A 19,742-nucleotide genomic window follows, 5' to 3' on the forward strand; every position below is an offset into this window, starting at 1 on the left:
CGGAATAGTTGGAGTCTTGTGAAATTTTCACCGAATGTATAAATTCTAACAACCTATGTACAAAAAACCATATGAGTGCCCAAAACAAATATATTTTTATTGTTAAAATAAAATAAAATTTTTAAAACTTCTGCTGCGTTTAAACACTAGAAAATCGAGATCCAACAAGAACACGCCAGCTGAAACCCCAACATGCGCCATCATCCACTCATTGATTATATTCCATTTTTGTCACTTTACACTTGAAAGAAAGAACCCAGAAATTATTGCAAATATTTCTCCATTAGACTATTGTGTTCGTATCTTTTACACGGAAGCGAGTGGCTATAAAAACTCGAAATATATCGAGATTATATTTACAACTAAGAACTCGAAAAGAGACCTACATCTGACAAATATAATCTCATCAAAGCTACAACCAGAACAAAGAATGTGCAAGAAACAACACACCTATACAATCAAGTTAAAACTGAAACCTTGCATCCTCACCATCTGAATCGCTGTTATGTAATGTACTACCATAATCTTCATCAGTACCAGAAATAGCATCGAGAGTTTTGTGTGAATTCCAGTCGGGAGGGAATGTCTTTTGAAGGGCCTCAGTAATTCCAGCACCCCCCCATTCCATTTTGCGTAAACATTTTGACCAGTGAACTGCAGTTCCCATATCGACAGTTAATCCAGAATTTACCATTTCTTCACATATGCCAAGAATTCCTTTATAAATGTAATCTTCAGCGACAGTTGCTCTAGATAATAAAGATGTCATTAGACAATGATATACAGCTTTGTCTGGTGTTAATCCGGCACCTTTCATCTCTTTGAAGCATTTTAAAGCCTTCTCAGGGAGAGATGCTCGCGACCAGCCGTGTATTAGTGTTGTATAGGTTTTGATGTTGGCCTTCACTCCAAGTGCTTCCATCTCTTCTAACGTTTTCATTGCTCTCTGCAGACAGAATATAAAGTTTCCACTTAACAGCAAAACATACCAAGTTGTCGGGATATATCTCTAGAAAATATAGCTCCAACAAAAAACTGCAAGAAGAATGTACGTTAATTTGATTCATTGTCGGGTAATAATTTTAACATACTTCAGAGGTCAATCTATAATTATCAGATATATTCTTTCGAATTTAGCTGCATATTGAAGTCTAAATTCTAGCTCATGATACAGTCTCAAATATTCTGAAGTATGGAAAAGAAAGAGAAATTGTTTTGTAATGCTGAGATACTACACAATTTAGTTTTCTAGATTTATTCATTTCTCCATGTTCCTTCCTTTTCTTTTTGTAATTGACCCGCAACAGAAGGCACATCATGGTTCGTTGGTTGCATAATCGGGATTGTAAACCACACAAGTGAATGGCCTAAAATTTTTATGATCAAGTTTAAACTCGAATGGATTATGAATCTCAAACTCATTCTGCCAATTTATAGTGCACACATTAAATTTGAGCTTATATAAGGAAAGTGCACAGTGGACATGAAAAATTGAATTTTAATGATTATATTTTCAATAATCATATAATACACCACATATTCAATACATTGATATAAACAATAAATAATTCATTAGGCAACATGAAATTTTGAATTGTGATATATCAAGCACGAATTAAAAGCTTGCCAAAGTTTTAGCCTAAGTCAAGCCTTACTCCAACAGATTCATTAAGCTCATGAGCTCAGCTGTCTTAGCTCACCAACTCTCATAAATAAGACATTCAGAAAAAAATGCCCATCATCTAGACATAGCTTACTATTACAATTGTAGAAAAGTAGAAAGATATAAATGATATTTTTTTATTTTTGTTAGGTGTATAATTAGTTCATTGCATAGCCCAGAATTGTTGGAACATTGTAGTTCATATAATCAATTTGTTTAAGCATCTTGTATTGTAGTTAATGAGTTGTGTAAGCAACAAAATTTCTTTCGAGTTTTTCCTCAACTTCATGGCTACTGCTTGATTTATTTCAACAGTTTCTGCTAAGAAATGCTTAATCAAATGTCATCATAGATTAGCACAAAGTTCAATGACAGGACGTCAAACTGAATGGCAGATATCACATTGGGCCAGTCCTCACATGTGTAGCTCTAATACAGGAACTTCATAAATTATGGTTCTGTAATATTATGGGACATTGGAAAGCTCATATTTTAGTGAAAATCAAGGAGAAACCTCATTTCCTAGTTCTCTTTTAGGTTTAAAAGTAATATCGCACATAATTGATTCGTATGACAGCAACTGCGTAACTCTTAACAGTATTATTTCTCCACAAGTTATTAAGGTGGTCTTCATAATTAACAGTTAGGATACTAGCACACTAACACCTCAAGACCCTGGTCATGATAAGGTGTGAGAAATCTTCAAGAGTACAACACACCTGTTTTTCAAATTACGCTTAAAAACAAGCCACTAACTAATGCTTGCAGTCAAATTGTAGGTTTTGGACACATTGTGGCAAATACATGGAATATTTCCCCGCATTTTATTTCCAATGTGATGAAAGACATCACGGTTTAGATCTTAACGCCATCTGCAAATCTTCAACTACCAATTGTTTCAAGCCTTGCCTCTTTACCTAACTAATTTCATTCTCTAAGAAATCGGCTTTAACATAATTCTCATTGATTATTCTATGCATCCCTCAAAGCATTAAAAAGGTGGCCTCTACATTGCAGGTTCTTATTTGGTACATCATCAACGCTGCTACCAAAGTGTGAAATTCCCAGATGTAACACTGCCAATTTGTGAAATTTCCAGATGTAACACCAGAAAAGGTTAGCAACGTGATATAGCCAACTTATGGTCGCTGTATATGATAGTGGCTGTACAGACCACATATAAGCAAAAAACTTACCAGCATATCTCCGGCCTTGCAACAAGCATTTATAAAAGATGTAAAAGTGTGGATATCTGGCTGTACCCCTTCTTGCCTCATTTGCTGCATCAGATCTGCAGCCTCCCAAACATCACCTCGGCGAGCCCATCTGCGTTGAACAAAAACTACGAAATCAAGAATAGACATGCATGAGCAACTTAACGAATATATGAAGTTTCAAGCAGATGTTGAAATATAGCGCATAAAAATGTAGATTAATCATACCCATCAATTAATATGTTGTAAATATATGTGTTCCTTGGGATATTTCGAATTCTCATCTCTTTCGTCACTGCTAAAGCACTTTGCATCCTGCCTGCTTTACAGCATGCCTTGAGTAAAGCCTCGTAAGTGTATACATCAAGCTCAAGCCCTTCATTTTTTAGTTTAGAGAAGTATTTGAAAGTGTTTCCAGTATCTCCCAATGACGCGTAACCATTCATAATGGTTGTGTATGTGTGCTCATTGGGACTAATGCTTGCAAGCAACATTTCTTCTAAAATAGCCACAGCCTTCTCCATCTGCAAGTAATATAGATAACCACTTAAAAAAAGTTACAAGTCTGAGTTAGCAGATTCAATCTTTCTGGTCAAAAGGAAAATGCGGATACTAAAACACATGAAACAACGAAGCATATATGGTACACAAATTTTAATTACAATATAACTAATGCACTGTAACGACACATTAACTTTGAAGTAAAGAGATTAAAAATGCCTTTTTCATAAATGATGTACCTGACGTTTCTTGACAAGGCCAAGAATAAGAGCATTATATGTGTGCACAATAGGAATACAGCCGCTCCTCCTCATCAAATCAAAAACCTCTAAAGCTTTTCTCGTTTCTCCTGCTCTTGCAAAAGTTAGAATTATGGGCATAAATGTCCTTGTAGAGGGTTGATGTCTCACCCTTTTCATTTCTTCAACAGTGCGAATTGCACGTTCTACGTTACCCATGCCACAAAATGATGTAACGATGTTATTGTAAAGAATGACATCTGGTTTTAATCCATCTCTGATCACATCTTCAAAAATTGAGAAAACATTAGCCCAATCTTTCAGTTTCATAAATCCATTGATCAACATGGAATAAGTCTTCATGTTATGCTTTATGCCTGCCACTTTCATCATGTCACTGATTTCCAGAGCTTTAGAAATTTTTCCTACCTAAAGATCAAAGAGAACACAATGAATACATTCCATGCAAGTGGATATTGTGGAGCTATATAGAGAAGGGATGTAACAGACAACAATAAAGATCAGTTCTTACAAAGCAGGCCAACCTAGCCTGATGAAAAGTAATATGTAAGAAAATAAATACTCCCCTAAGATGCTTAATAAAATTTGAAGTTTTTACATAAATTCTCACACTAATTGACAGTGTCTGCACAAGCAACAAATGGCTGGTCAGCTGGAAAAAGGAGATTTTTAATTTCAGCAGACCAGGGGGGCCTTCTAATGTCCAGAGAAGTCTTCTGCAGATGGTCAGGACTGGAGAAGTCTCCTGGTAATCCAGATCCTCTTCAGAATGACCCCATCCGAGGAAAAGGGAGATACCGGAGGAATTATTCTTCGAGCATATGTTAGAGTAGGTGCCCAACGAGCACACATATGGCTTGGGGTTTATTAACTTTTATGTAATTTTAATAATATTTTACAGTAATATCTAATTATGACATTTAATTTACTTGTATACCCATACCCTTGAATATAATAACGTAAGATCATAAAACTCATTAAAAAATGCATCGTATATTCTAAACAAGTTTCTAATTAAATCTGCCACCTAAAATAAAAATAAAGGTCGATTAAACTTGATACTAGCATCTGTGATATAAATGTCATATGTAATTGATAAAGGTATCGAGATATCCATTCATACAGATGATGCACTGAACAACCTTCTCTCGAATTGTCCAAGTGGTTATCATTTATCAGTGGAATAGTTCTGGTTATAGTTGAACACCATTAGTCCTTTGACCTCGGACAACTTAGAGGCTCTACGTACTAGCATGCAATTTGATTCGTTTGCCAACTCTATTGATTGACATCAGGAGGCGAGGTTGGGTGTAGTTTCGAAATACGTATGAGCAAATGCATTGTAGTCTGGGATTCACCATTTGCCTAATAGTGAAGATATCCTATGTGATCTGATGAGTTAATAGTGCAAAGAGTCTCTGGCTAGAGCAAGACATGTGCATTAGGAAAATGTGTTTTCTAGTTGCACATACGATGTCACTATAATTATTCAAAGATATATCAAATCATTATCGAATTTATTTGCAACTCTCGATAAACCAATGAGTTGAAAAAACCGTATTGTACACTAACCATTTAGCTTAAGGTTATTGTAGACACTATCACTGATACCTAGAGAATCATTGGGCGATGCTACAAGACGCTCTTACCGTGATTCGATGGGTGCAATCAGACTTGAGTTCCGACATTCTCGATCATGGTGTTGGTTAAAAGAATGAGGATAATTGGGGTAAACTCGAATAAGAATAAATGTTATTCTCAATAACATGAAGTTGTGAACTCATGGCTAGCTGTATCCCTGAACTATTGAAGATCACATAAGTATCGGATTATGTGTTTCCGTTAAGATAGTTAAGTTCAAGGAGTTAAATTTGGCGACTGTAGCTTGATGAAAATGAAACAAATTGCTTTTAAAGGAGTTAACAAGTGAATTCCATATGACGGAATATGTGGAAGTTAGCTTAACTACTAATTTTGTGAGAAGAGTGGAATTGCCTATTTTGGTAAAAGAGTTGCCAAAATTGACAGCTGCCAAAAATAGATCAGTGAAAATTTTGATCTACGAAATTTTAAATTTCATTATATGAACAAGATTTGTACCCTCAGTACATCAGCGATGTCTGATAGTCGATCGGGTTATAGAGTGTTCATAATTTTTATTTAGTAATTTAGAATCTACTGATTAAATGATAATGTTAGTATTGGTGAATAATATATGTACATGATTCTCATGAAATATTCTAGAGGGTTCTAAAATTGATTAATTAATTAAGAAATTAAATAATAGTTATTTAATTTTGCATATGTATATATGTTTTATATATTTATATATATAAAACATATAATTTTAATTACTTAATGAAAATAAGAATCCTAATGAGATTAGGATTATGAATCATGTGGGGAAATCCTGATGTGATCAGGAATCAAAGCTTATAAATATTTCATTGAAAATCATATCAAATCATGGAATTAGGATTATGAATCCCAATATGAGGAATCAAACTTATAAATATTCAGTGAGGGTCATATGAAATATCACAAGTTTTACACAGATTTTGGCGGACAAAATTTTCTCCAAAATTTTTCCCTCTCCTCCCGGCCATCACAAAGGTTTTCCCCCTCTTCTCCGCGGAATTTTCGGCCATAATAAAATTTTTGAATAAAAATTTTACGGCCATTTCCACAACCACATTGCTGCAGGGTCTCTGGAATTCAGGCAATCTAGTCTCGATGTAAAATTGTTTAAAATTTATATTGCGAACTAAACAAAGAATTCAGTCTTTGATCATAGACCAGATTAGACGATCAAAGGGGATATCCCTTCGTATGGAATTACAAAAAGTGCTACATTCACATAAAAATCAGAATAGTCGGAGGCAGTGTTGAATGTTTTAAATCATACGATACCCAAGAAATATTTTGAACGTCAAAACTAAAATTTTGAACTTCTGTTGCGCCTTGTGTGCGAGAAAACGGTAATCCGATAGTGGTATCAGAGCCAGTTTTTCTCTATCGCATGATTTTATTGTTTCAATCGTGTTGAGTTAATTGTTTCTAACCGCATAAGAATTTTTCCAGAAAATCGCAGCCCATGAAAAACGTTTTCAGAAACAAAAGAAATTTTCACGGCTGCCAGAAACTTTTCCGAGCAGTGGGCGCGGATCAAAAAAATTATTTTTAATTTTCGCACGTTGCACGGAACATTATGAAAATATGATTGCATTTACCTTGTAATAAATTTTTGATAAAATCATTGACTTTTCTTATAAAATAAAATTATAGTAAAATGTGTTTTACAAGAAATTTAATTAATTGATGTTAAATAGAAGTGTTTTATTAACTTATTGATTATAACGGTTAGTTATAATTTACAAAATATATTATTTGTTGATAATATGCTATATTATGGATTTAATATAACATGTGACATTATATGGTAAAAAGATGATCGAGAGCCATGACCAATTTATTAGGTGTATGTAAGAATATTTTACAGTTGTGTTTTTTAACTATTTGATAATTATTTAAAGTGCGTCTGGTTTATGGCCCGTTCCCACCCCTAAATTTGTATCTTAATGTGCCACGGAAATTTAATATAAATTGTTGGCCTAAGCGTGCATGATTGAGAATAGTAATGGGATGAGTGATCTCTTGGGAAGTTTTCATGCGTCAAGCTGCTGACGTTGCGCCACTTGATCTGGTTAGTTAAGTTGGTCGTAAAAGAGTGACACTAGATCTTAACGGGTAATGCTGTCTCTGCTAGGGACATGACCGACGGTAAGGAAAAGGTGAGACCGATATCTAAGAGATATGAGACAGCACTAGCAGATAGATACACACGTCCCCGGACTCATGGGCCTAACAGCCCGACCCATTAGCACCCAAGTAGGTACACTTTACGCCGCCACAAGTATAAGGAAATAATTTTGTGCATAGGCTAACAGATATAGGTTTTGGCCTAGTGGTAAGCGCTTGATCCTAACAATTGGTATCAGAGCTGACATCTCTTAGTACGGTGTGGTTCGGGGACGAACCAAGCGGAAGCCGGTGGGCATGTGAGGCCCGGGGCCGAAGATAGCAGGAGAAGATCGCCGGTATGATGAGGTTACACGAACAATGAGCGGCTCCTGACAGGCTACTAGGCAAATAAAACATGAATGATCCAATCTCACACTGGAATAAGAGGGTTCCAAAACTGTTCAGGTATGAGACTGTACAGTTGAAGAGGGGTTAAAAGATTTGATAGGTACTACTCATATCAAGAAGGAGCATTTTCTTTTCGGAAGCTCATCACTTAAGAACTCCAAATTTAAGCATGGTTGACTTGGGACAATTCTGGAATGGGTGACCCACTAGGAAGTTTCTTAGGGTGCGTATGAGTGAGGACATAAACAAACTAGAACGACCTGTCTTGGTACAGTGAGGACAGTCGTCGAATTTGGGACATTACAATTGGTATAAAAAAAGGTCATGAGTTCAAGTCTCCCAAAAAGAATATTTCTACACTTCTTGTGTGTGTGTGTGTGTGTGTGTTGGGGAAGGGGGAAATGTTGGGTTAAGCATGCATGAGTGACTAATACTGGGATGAGTGATCTCTGGGGAAGTTCTCAGTGCGTCAAGCTGCTGACATCACGCCCTTGATCTGGTTGGCTAAGTGGGCCATGAAAGAGTGACACCAGATCTTAACGGATAATATTCTCTCTGCTGAGGACATGGCCGACGGTAGTGAAATGGTAAAACCGATCTCTAAGGGATATGAGACAGCACTAGGAGATAGACATGCACATCCTCGGACGGTGGACTCATGGGCCTAACAGCCCCACCCATTAGCAGATATGAGACAGCACTAGCAGATAGACACCCTCCCTCTGACTGTCTAAGTAGTTATCACTTATAGAGTGAAATAATCTGCGGCAATAGTTGTACACTATTGGTCTTTTGACCCGGAACAACATAGATGCTCTAGGTACTAGCAAGCACTTTGATTCGTTTACCGACTCCATTGAGGGTGATCAGGTGGCGAGGTTTGGTGTAGTTTCGAAATACGTAGAAGCAAATGTATCCTAGTCGAAGATTCACCATTTTCCTACGGGTGAAGATATCATATGATCTGATTAGTTAATAGTGCAACAAATCTCTGTCCAGAGCAAGACATGGGAAATGTACTTTCCTAGTTGCATATATGATGTCTCTAATATTACTCAAAGATATATCACATCGTTGTCAAGAGCAAGACATGGGAAATGTATTTTCCTAGTTGCATATATGATGTCTCTAATATTACTCAAAGATATATCACATCGTTGTCGAATTCATTTGCAACTCCCGATAAGTCAATGATTGCATATTCGATCGGGATATATGAGTTGAAAGGACCGTACTATACGCTAACCATAAGTTAAGTTTCTTGCAGGCACTATCAGTGATACCTAGGGATCGTGGGGTGATGCTGCTAAATGCTTTTACCATGATCCAATGAGTGCAATCAGACTTGAGTTATGACACTCTTGATCTCTTTATCAAAGTATTGATGAAAAGAATAAGGCTAATTAAGGTTGGCCCGAATAAGAATAAATATTATTTTGAATGACATGAAGTTGTGAATCCACACATAAGTGTATCCTTGAACCATTGAAAGTCACACAAGTATTGGATTCTGTGTTCCCATTGAGATAGTCAAGTTCAAGGAATTGAATTTCGTGACTGTAATTTGATAGAGATAAAACAAATTGCTTATAAAGAAGATTATAATGAATTCCATATGATAGAATATGTTTTTTTTTATAAGAAACTATCATTTTATTATAATAATCTTAATTTAGGTTACATAACAAAGTGGATGAGCGATCCACGATCCAACTCAAGAAATAAAATATAGAAACTCTTCAAAAGCGAATAAAAAAACAATCCCTAACTAGGTCGGATAGGAGAAAAGGTTGAAACATTGGTATGATAAGCGTTCATCTCGCTACTCTGAATCTGATCTTCTCCCATAAATCCTCCCAAGAGTCTTCCCTGTCGTTGAAAATTCTGTTATTTCGCTCCATCCATATAAACCAAAATATATAGTGAACAATAATGCAACAGAATTTCCCGAGGCCCTTGCCATTGAGATATCCGTGCTCCATAACAAACAAATCTTTCGAGTTTTGTGGAAAGGTCCACTCGAAACCCAAGTGTTGCATAACCTTGATCCAAATACGTCTCGTAAAGGAACAATGTATCAAGAGACGATCTTGGTTCTCCTCATTTTCCTTGCACAAAACGCACTGATGTGGACATAAAGCATAACCCGGTTTTCTTTTCTGCAAATTATCATTTGTTTGCAATTTTCCCAACGCAACTATCCAAGAGAACACCTTCACCTTTTGTGGGATTGGGACTTTCCAAATGTTAGTGAAGAAAGGGAAAGTGGGAGTATTAGTATTCTGGAAAAAAGAAGAGTAAAGTGAATTAACAGAAAAGACACCCGTAGGATCCCCTAACCAAACCCTTTCGTTTGCCAAACCCACACTCAAAGATGATGACTCTAATACCCCCGTAAGAGATGTGAACTCTTCCAACTCGATGTTATTCAACCCTCTTCTGAACCGCACATCCCACTGAACGACAGAAAGGCCTTGACTAACCGAGACCGAATAAAAATGGTTAATTGGTTTGTTAGTGGACAAAGAGAGAAGAAATAAACGAGGAAAACACTCTTGGAAAGAACACATACCCACCCACATATCCTCCCAAAACCGAATGAGATTCCCTCCCTTAAGCACAGAACCAATCAAGTGCTAACAATGAGGATGAGACCGAGAGATAAACTATCAAGGGCTTTTAAAAGTGGAGTTCCTTGCCACCCTTATATCCGAACCGTTATCATGAAATCCATAAATACTTCCCAAAACTCTTTTCCACAAAGAATTTTTTTCTACCGCACATTTCCACCACCATTTCCCTAGCAGAGCCGTATTCCTAAGACGGATACTTCCCAATCCTAAACCTCCCTTTTCTTTCGGTTTGCACACCTGAGTCCAATTAACTATGTGGCAATGCGTCTCCCCATCTAGTCCGTCCCACAGAAAATTTCTCATCAATGTTTCCATTTGCTTCGCCACTCGTTTTGGGACCATAAAAAGGGACATGAAGTAAGTAGGTAGCCGCTTAACACCGATTGAATCAATGTTAGTCGACCGCCTCGAGATAGGAATCCCTTTTTCCAACTTGCCAGTTTAGTGGACATCTTAGAAACCACTGGTGCCCAAAATTCCAATTTTGTTGGATTTCCTCCCAAAGGCGCATCGAGGTACTTAATCGGCCATAGTTCTTTCTTACACCCAACTTCTGCCGCCAAACCGTCAACTTCATCATCCGAATGATTCAATCCCAACAAAGAACTTTTTTCAAAGTTAATTTTCAATCCCGATTTAGAACAGAACATTTTAAGGAGGTCTACAACGGCCTTCGTGTGTTGCTCAGATTGAACAAGGAAGAGAGTGTCATCTGCAAATTGAATGTGTGAAATTTCTATTTTATCTCTCCCAACCTCCAGTCCTCTCACGACATTTGACGTCTTTGCCGTAACAATCAATCTACCTAGCCCGTCAATCACTAAATTAAACAGAAAAGGGGATAAGGGGTCTCCTTGTCTGAGGCCCCTTTCCCCTTTGAACTCCCATTGATGAAAATTGAAGACAAAACATTAGAAACGCAACCCGTGATCCACTTCCTCCACTTAACCCCAAACCCCTTCTTTTGAAGCACAAAATCTAAAAATCTCCAATCCACGTTATCATAAGCCTTTTCCAGATCAACTTTCATTATCCGTCCTTCCTTCTTTTTCCTTCTGTGTACTCCTCCACAACTTCGTTGGCTATGAGGCAACCATCTGTTATCTGTCTTCCTTGAATGAAAGCGCATTGATTTTCCGCCACTGTTTTGCTCATCACTTTTTTCAATCTGTTCATCAAGACTTTTGCCAAAATTTTGTACAAGCTCGTTATTAGGCTGATAGGTCTAAAGTCCTTAACCTTCGTGGCATCTTGTTTCTTTGGGATAAGACAGATGTAAGTTTCATTCGTAATTCCGTTAACAATGTCGTCTTCAAATAATTCAGCAAACACTTTAAAGAGATCATCTTTGATCGTATCCCAACTCTTTTGATAGAACGCTAAAGTGAAACCGTCCGGCCCCGGAGCTTTGTCGCCATCACATTGAAACACAGCACCTTTCATCTCCTCCTCCGAGAATGGCTCTTCCAACTATTTGGCCTCAATCGTATTTAATGGCATCCACTCCAACCCATCTAGACCCGATCCATCTCCTTCCGATTTTCTGTATAACCGTTTGTAGTAACCGATGATTGCTTTCTCAATCTCTACCTCTTCTGAAATGAGTGACCCATCCTCCAACTCAATCTTGTCTATCATAGATTTGTTTCTTCTGTTCTTCAGTATTGTATGGAAAAACTTGGAGTGATGGTCCCCATCTTTCAGCCACTTAACTTTTGCTTTTTGACTTTCCATCTATAATCTACGAATGGTCATAATTTCCAGTTCACATCTTGCCCCCCGACGCTGCTCTTTTAGATAATCGGACCAAATTCCTTCCGCCTCTCTCGCATCTAACTGAGAAACATTATTTCGCAGCTCAGAAATTTTGACATTAAGATCTCCAAAGACCTCTTTATTCCAGTTGGAAACCTTTTTTTTCATTTCTTTGAGTTTTTTCATGAACTAGTGTCCTTCCCAACCTCGGGTGTTCCCGCTGTTTAACCAAGCTGCAAGTGACTCTCTAAACTTGTTGTGCGTCAACCAAACATTCTCGAATCTGAACGGAGATGGGCCCCATTTCAACTTCGTAGTGTCCAATACGATCGGGTAATGATCCAATGTAATTCTCGGCAGCACCGTCTGTCTGAACGTGGGGAAAAGGTCTTTCCACCCCTCAGAGATAAAGAACCTGTCTAATCTGCAACAAATCGGGGTAGCCCTGAAGTTCGACCAAGTGAACTTAGCATTTAGTAAAGGTGGATCGTGTAGACTCAATTCCTCGATCAGACTATCAAAGCAGTGGATACTTGTTGTGTAGGAATTGCTATTCAACTTTTCGCTCAAATTCCTAACAACGTTAAAGTCTTCACCGACACACCATTTATCCCCACAAATGGAGTGCAACCCTGCTAGTTCATCCCAAAATAAATCTCGAGTCTTGGGTTGCATGGGCCGTAAATGGCTGAGAACCACCAATTAGTGTCGTCTTTCCCCTGGATATGAACCGAAACCGAAAAATTCCCAATCAGATTGTCACTCGCCAGTACAACTCGAGGATCCCACATCACTAGAATGCCTCTTGATCTGCCTTCCGCTGGTAAACACACCCAACGAACAAATCTGGATTTCCACAAACTTGTGACGGATCGACGATCCACTGCAAAATTCTCAGTCTCTAAAATCACAGCAATGTCCGGATTTTCCTTGCGGATAACCGTACGCATTAAATCCTGTCTTCTCGCCGACCCTCCCCCAATGTTCCAAGAACAAATCTTCATAAAAATCGAATGGAACCCTTCGAAGTCGATCATTTCTCATAATTGATCCGACACTTCAATCTAAGAAGCTCTATACTTAACCTACCCGTTGATTTGCTCATTTTTTTTTTGTTATAGGATGAAGGCCGCCTTCCTGATAATTCCTTGAGACATTTGAGTTAACCTCCCTTACATCTCCTGATGAAGTTATTCCCTCGGAACCATGATTGTCAATTGCACTTGATTGACCCCTTCCTAGGAACCCACTAGACAGCCCCAAGACGGAAAAAGACATAGGTAGAATTGAATGAAGTGTAAAAGAATGATTGAGACTCGATGATTGAAAACAGAAAAGTACCTTTCCCACTAAAGGGTTAGTGTTACCGAGAATGGAAGGATCTTTGTATGGCGGGATTTCATCCTCTTGTGAGAACAGCCTCTGGATGTCCACATCATCTGCGTCATTATTAACCAAGAGCTCCGACTGAGAAGATATTAGGCTGCCCGATTCAGTGGAGTCAGGTCCATCGTCCAGTTAGTCGTCTTCTGATTGATTGAGTTCAATATCATCAATGTCGTCCTGATTGAACTCCAGTGTCCTGCTTAAATCCTCCCTAAATTGGTCATCAGCTTTTGCCCTTCCTATGTCTTCAGAAGATACCAGAACCTCTTTGGTAGCTTTGTTAAGTCTTCTGCAGTGACTTTCTCCAAACAGAGCCGAATGTGGTCCATCATCACTCTTTCTTAGGTCCCTGTCATCATCTTCTCTATTGGATATAGAGTGGATGCGAGATCTTCTAAATTCCGCAATATGTTTAGGTGAAATTCTTTGTAGGATTTTTCCACCTTTCTTTCCATCGGTTGGGCTACCGACAAAATCTTGTCTGAAATCTCTTCAACTGCTCTGATCGAAGGCTTCAACCCCTGCACATCTTCGGTCCTTACGTTGTGACAGAGTGTTGACACTCCATTTTCCTCCATGACCCTGCGGATATTAGTGCTTCCCCATCCTACCACTATCCTCTTTCCATTCACCACCACCTGGGTGTACGTCTGTCTTTCGTAAAACTCATAGGCCTTTATATCGAAGGTTTCAATGCTAATAATAAGATCCGTATTGACCCCGTTTAAGAGCAACCTCATTCTGTTAAGGATAAAACCATCTTTTGTTCCTTTAACCTCAATCTTAGCTGCCCCTAAATCTCGGAGAAGCCTTGTATCGTTGCTGACCTCCACTAGACCCCCACATTGATCCCCGATTGTTTTGAAGTTATCAAGAGACGATAAGTTCCATGGTAACCCCACAATCTATGTTGCATGGATACGGGTACGAGTATCGTATCGAATACGATACGGATACGGCGACACGTCAAATTTTGAAAATTTTAGATACGATACGGCTAAGATACGACAATCATTAAAATATATATAAATATTATATATATTTATATTTATATAAATTTAGTATTGAAAAGTAAAAATTATAGGAATGGAATGAAAGAGACGGACAAATGTATTTAGGGATTTAAAAGCCCATCCAAATTTATTTTAAATTATTTTTCTTTAGTCCCTAGAAATTTTAATTTTTTTAATTAACCCCTAAAACTTTTAAATATTTGCAATTTTGCCCAAATGTATCCGAAAAACGTATCTATGCCGTATCAATGGCGTGTCCTCGCCGTGTCCAAAACGTATCCGGCTAGTCAACCCTAAACAAAGTAAACGATACGGATTTTGAGGTATCCGACACGCGTATCCGTGTGTCGTATCCGTATCCGATACTTCAAAAAAAAAAAATTTAAGGTATCCGTGCTACATAGCCCACAATCTTAATCCAGCTGTTGCAGCACTTGAGGACCGTGTCCGCTGAGTTAATATCTGGCCTCCATTCTTCAATCTAATGCCACTCCACCGTCGAAGAAGCCTCTTTTCAAGTTAAGATAATACTCCAATTCCTTTGGAGAGGCAGGCCACCAAACCGCTTTGTTAGCTTGAAACGGATGTAATTCGATCCTCCTCTTAACGTCTTTTCCTACAACCATAGCAACCTGATCCCACGATACATTAACCCTTCTTCTAGTGACAATAAGGGCTTCATTCCAGTTTTTCTCTGATGATTTCCAGCAAATGGCCTCCTTGACCATCTTCAATCCATGGCTGTAAGTCCGTTCTTCAATTTTAGCTGGCTGATGAATGCGAGTAATTGAGTTTGGGGCTTTTCCATACTGAAGAGGTTTTTGTCCAGGTTCGTAGAGTTCCCTGAAAGTATGTTAATGAGGATATCTGATATCCTTTTCCACCCTTGTAGCTTTATACCACTTGGCATGATTATGTTCTGCTTCTTTCCGGTAATGCTGAATCTTGAGATCTCTAAGAAACGACCACTTCTGTGCGATGGATGATTGTCGCATTACTGCCCCTAAAACGGTAAATGTCCAAGCATGCTAGGGGATTAAGAATGAAATTTCCGAATTTAGAGCTGAGCCAACAAGCCTCGTCTCGATCTAAGTCCAGGAAAAAGCTCGCATTCCTTGTTCTTTCAGACCACCGAATCGTGGAGCCTCTGTGAACCATCTTTAGCGAGAACAGCTTAAACTCGATCTTAACCACTTCATCTCTATCCATTGGCTTAAACGCATGAGGCAATAGCCAGCAGGACCTGGCTTGCATTTCGAAGATAATCTGTAAAGAAGACACAAACCCACAAAAACAACTTTGCAAGGAATAAAAGAAACTATCGAACAGGGGTCGCCGAAGGCTGAAGATAAAATCAAGCGGAAGATGAAAACGAAAGAGTAGAGTTTAAATAATAAAACTCGAAACGAAACAACCCGGATGCAATAAAGAGGAAGTGACGAGAAGGAAGACGGAAAAAAGGCAAAACGGAACCCTAGAAACCGGCGACCGGAGAACGGCGCGGGACCCGGAGGGCCGATGCGATCAAAGGAGTAGAGTAATGGGATGCATTACTAATAATGAAGGAATAAACGGAGTTTTGGAATAGAGAGCATTTTTGAAAAGTTCTCTCTCTACATTTCCTAAACTTTATAGAATATGTTTAGCTTAACTGCTAATTTTGCGAGGAAAGTGAAACTGTTTATTTTGGTGAAAGAGTTCACAAAACCGACAGCTTCCAAAAATGGATTAGTTCTAATTTTGACCTTCGAAATTTTCAATTTTCAATATATGCACGAGATTTGTACCATCGGTACATCGGCGCTGTGTGGGCGTTGATCGAACTTATAATGAGTCCACGGTTATTTATTTATTAAATATAGAATCTATTAGTTAAATAATAATGTTAGTAATGGTGATTACTATATGTACATGATTCTCATGGAATATTCAAGAGGAGTTTATAATTGATCGATTATCAATTAATTAAATAATGGTAATTTAATTTTATTTATGCATATATATATATATATAATGCATTATCAAGAGTTGAAGATGTATGATATATAAAACATGATAATTTTAATTAATTAATGAAAATAGGAATACTGATAGGATTAGGATAATGAATCCTAATATGAGCGAGAATTCCTGATAATAATCCTAATTTGAGCGGGATTCCTGATGATAGCTTATAAATATTTTATGGAGAGTGATATGAAATAACATAAGTTTACACATATTTTGGCAGAGAATTTTTGTTCCCCCTATCCTCAGAAATTTCGGCCATAGTAAAATTTTTGAAAAAATATTTCACGGCTACTTCCACGGCCATATCGCCGCAAAGTCTCTGGAATTCAGGCGATCCGTTCTCGACACAAATATTTTTAAGATCTCTAGTATGATCTAAACAAGGAATACAGTCTTCGATCGTGAACCTGATTAGACGACTGTCGTAGAGAATTACGTGAAGTGTTATATCCGCTTAAAAACCATTAAATAGAGAAAGATAAACAGATTTAAACACCCTATGAATGTTTAAAATCATTTGAAGCCTAAGGAACGTTTTGAACGTCAAAACTGAAAAGTGCAAGAAAACGATACTCCAACAGTCTGGATAAACCATGAAGAACAAGGAAGTTGTAGTCATACCCCTCCAAGCTTCAATGCTCCTCTCAGGGATGCTACCGTGTCATTGAATGAGTCTTCTAGATAAGTTCTGATACTTCTTCAATTTTCTGAATCAAGAACCTCCTATCCTAAATCCAGTGGACGAAGATCAATGTAGGAGGTACCCTCTTTTCAATTTGTAAAGCACCTGACAAGTTCTCCAAATCATCATCTAATAGTGCCTTTCCCGTTTCTGATTTTACCTAATATCATCATCTATCCCAAACTCATCTTACTATTTTGACTATGGATATCATGGACATATGATTCGTTTTGCTTTTGAACATCAATTATCTTCTCTATCTATTCCTAGTCATTTTCAAGAACCCTAAGATACTCAATGGAAGTTTGCTAAAAAGTAGCGAAATCAAGACTCTCCAGGAATTGTTCTTGGAAAATGGTCAAGCTTGCAAGAGATGAGAAGACAACTTGATGTAAGTGGTTTTTTGGTTGAAGTATAAGTTGGGTGGAACAATTGACAGGTAGGTTACAAAAGTAGTTTTGTTGCCAAAAGATACACCCAGGCTTATGAATCGACTAACCAAAATAAATATTGTCAGTCACACTATCTTTTGCAATCAATCTAGATCGACTATTAGGCGGTTCATGTGAGAATCCTCAGTACACAATGTCTGAAGAGGACTATAAAGACCCTCCTAGAAGCAGAAAAAAAAGACCATGTACTGAATGGAACAATCACCAAGGGCATGGTTTGGAAAATTGAGCTATTCTATGAATCGGTATGATTTCAAGCAAGCTATGGTAGATCACTCTATGTTTTATAGGAGAAATGGTGATAATATTACTCTATATATGGACTATGTTGATGCTATGATAATTGGAAGAAGTACCTCCAACGTGATAGAGAAGCTAAAATAAAATACTTGGGAGCTATAAATATATCTTGGGCATTGAAGTCTCTCGGTTACTTTCTCTTTCAACTGAATTGTTCATCGTATCCTTTGGCTAAAACCAAGAACTTGGCTTGTCAACCTGTATATAATCCCCATTGAGGTGAATTATAGATGTGAAAAGTGAGCGCTTGGTTGGGCGCATTCATTCCAATGTTAAAAAGACAACCCATAATTGCACCCAACTAATTGAAGCCCAATTACCTAAGCCCGCAATTATTACAAAATTAATTAACAATCCATACCAAATACTTTTACATTTTCATGTTGATTTATCCAATTTTCATAGCGCACTCTTTCTTCAACGCATTGTTCTTATAGGAAACTGATTAATATTGATATTAAAGAGAGAAATAATTACAAATGTGGACCAGAGGTCAACTCAACAAGTAACTACCAAAAATCTAGAAACTCAAGCCCACCAGAAGAGAGAAAGACTCTAATCCCTAGAAGTCTGACACAGAGTAAAACTTAAATCCTCAATAGAATGAAGCCAACATGGAACCCTAAACTTAATCTTGTTCCAGTAACCATCAGCAAAATCATCTTGATCATAAAAAATCCTCCTGTTTCTCTCCAACCAAACACTTTCTTCAACTCAATTTCCTTCACAGAGAGTTATTTGATCCTTCATTTTGTTTTCCAAAACAATTAAAGTGTTTTTATTTACTTAAAAAAATTAAATTGTTTTTATTTACCTAAAGATATATGTTCACAAATGAATTTTTTATTTACATTATAATTCAATATTTTATGAAATATATATTCTCTTTTTTTACGTAATATTTCAGTAACATTCAGCTTATATAAAAGTGATCTAAAATTTGTGCCCAGCGTGTCTTACTTCAATAAAGCGTGCACTTGGCATTACACATCGGGCTCCCCATGGCCTATGAGCTGAATCACACTAGATCCAAATTATCTCATGCAGTTGGTGTAGCAAGTCATTTATGTTTTGTTCAAGCAATCAACACATGAATGCAGCGAATCATATTTTGGGTTATGTTTTCTCAAGGATAAAGTACGACACTCTCCCGACAAGGTCATTTGGACATGGTTAGTTATATAAACTCAGTTATTGTTGAATTACGGATAGGAAGTCTTCATCGGATATGTGTAATTTGTTGGATACATTCAAGTGATTCAGAGATGCAGGTAACAGAATGTGGTTTTATTGTCTAGTACAGAAGCTGAATACCATGCTCTTCATAAAGCAATAACAAAGTATACCTAGCTGAAAATTCTCACAAGCAATTCAATTTTGGTTCAGAAAACCTATGACACTCTTAGCTATCGAGATTACAAATAATCCAATGCCTTACAATCAGCCAAAAAATGTTGAGCTTGACATAAACTACATCAAAGATAACTAGATTGTTGCAAGATAAAAGTTTCTTAAGGTTGCAAACCAACTAATTGATATGACGGCTCATGTTGTTCCCAGTGGGCCATTCTATACTAAAGTATCCAAGTTGGGAATAAGAGAAGGAGATATCTACTCCCCAACTTGAGAGGTAGAGTAAGCATATTTATCTTGCATAATATTACGTATTATCACATTTCTTTTTATATTGAATTTTTTAATTAGAATCTGGATATTCATTGTCA

The 19,742-nt window shown here is 37.5% G+C and overlaps 1 protein-coding gene across 3 annotated transcripts in view; it reads right to left on the bottom strand.

The window, feature by feature from the left end:
* Window positions 1-263: 263 nt before the first annotated feature.
* LOC142533423 (uncharacterized) overlaps window positions 264-19,742 on the bottom strand; it is a 40,195-nt gene continuing 20,716 nt past the window's right edge. For 2 of the 3 annotated variants that reach the window (XM_075640180.1, XM_075640179.1), the window contains exons 7-10: window positions 3,618-4,046; window positions 3,106-3,401; window positions 2,860-2,989; window positions 264-946 (exon numbers count right to left, since the gene is read on the bottom strand). In XM_075640180.1, the coding sequence (XP_075496295.1) occupies window positions 464-946; window positions 2,860-2,989; window positions 3,106-3,401; window positions 3,618-4,046 (1,338 nt within the window). In that variant the 3' untranslated portion in view covers window positions 264-463. The other variant, XM_075640181.1, reaches the window with a different exon arrangement.

Source organism: Primulina tabacum, chromosome 18, assembly GCF_025594145.1.
Source record: "Primulina tabacum isolate GXHZ01 chromosome 18, ASM2559414v2, whole genome shotgun sequence".
NCBI classification, from domain to species: Eukaryota; Viridiplantae; Streptophyta; class Magnoliopsida; order Lamiales; family Gesneriaceae; genus Primulina; species Primulina tabacum.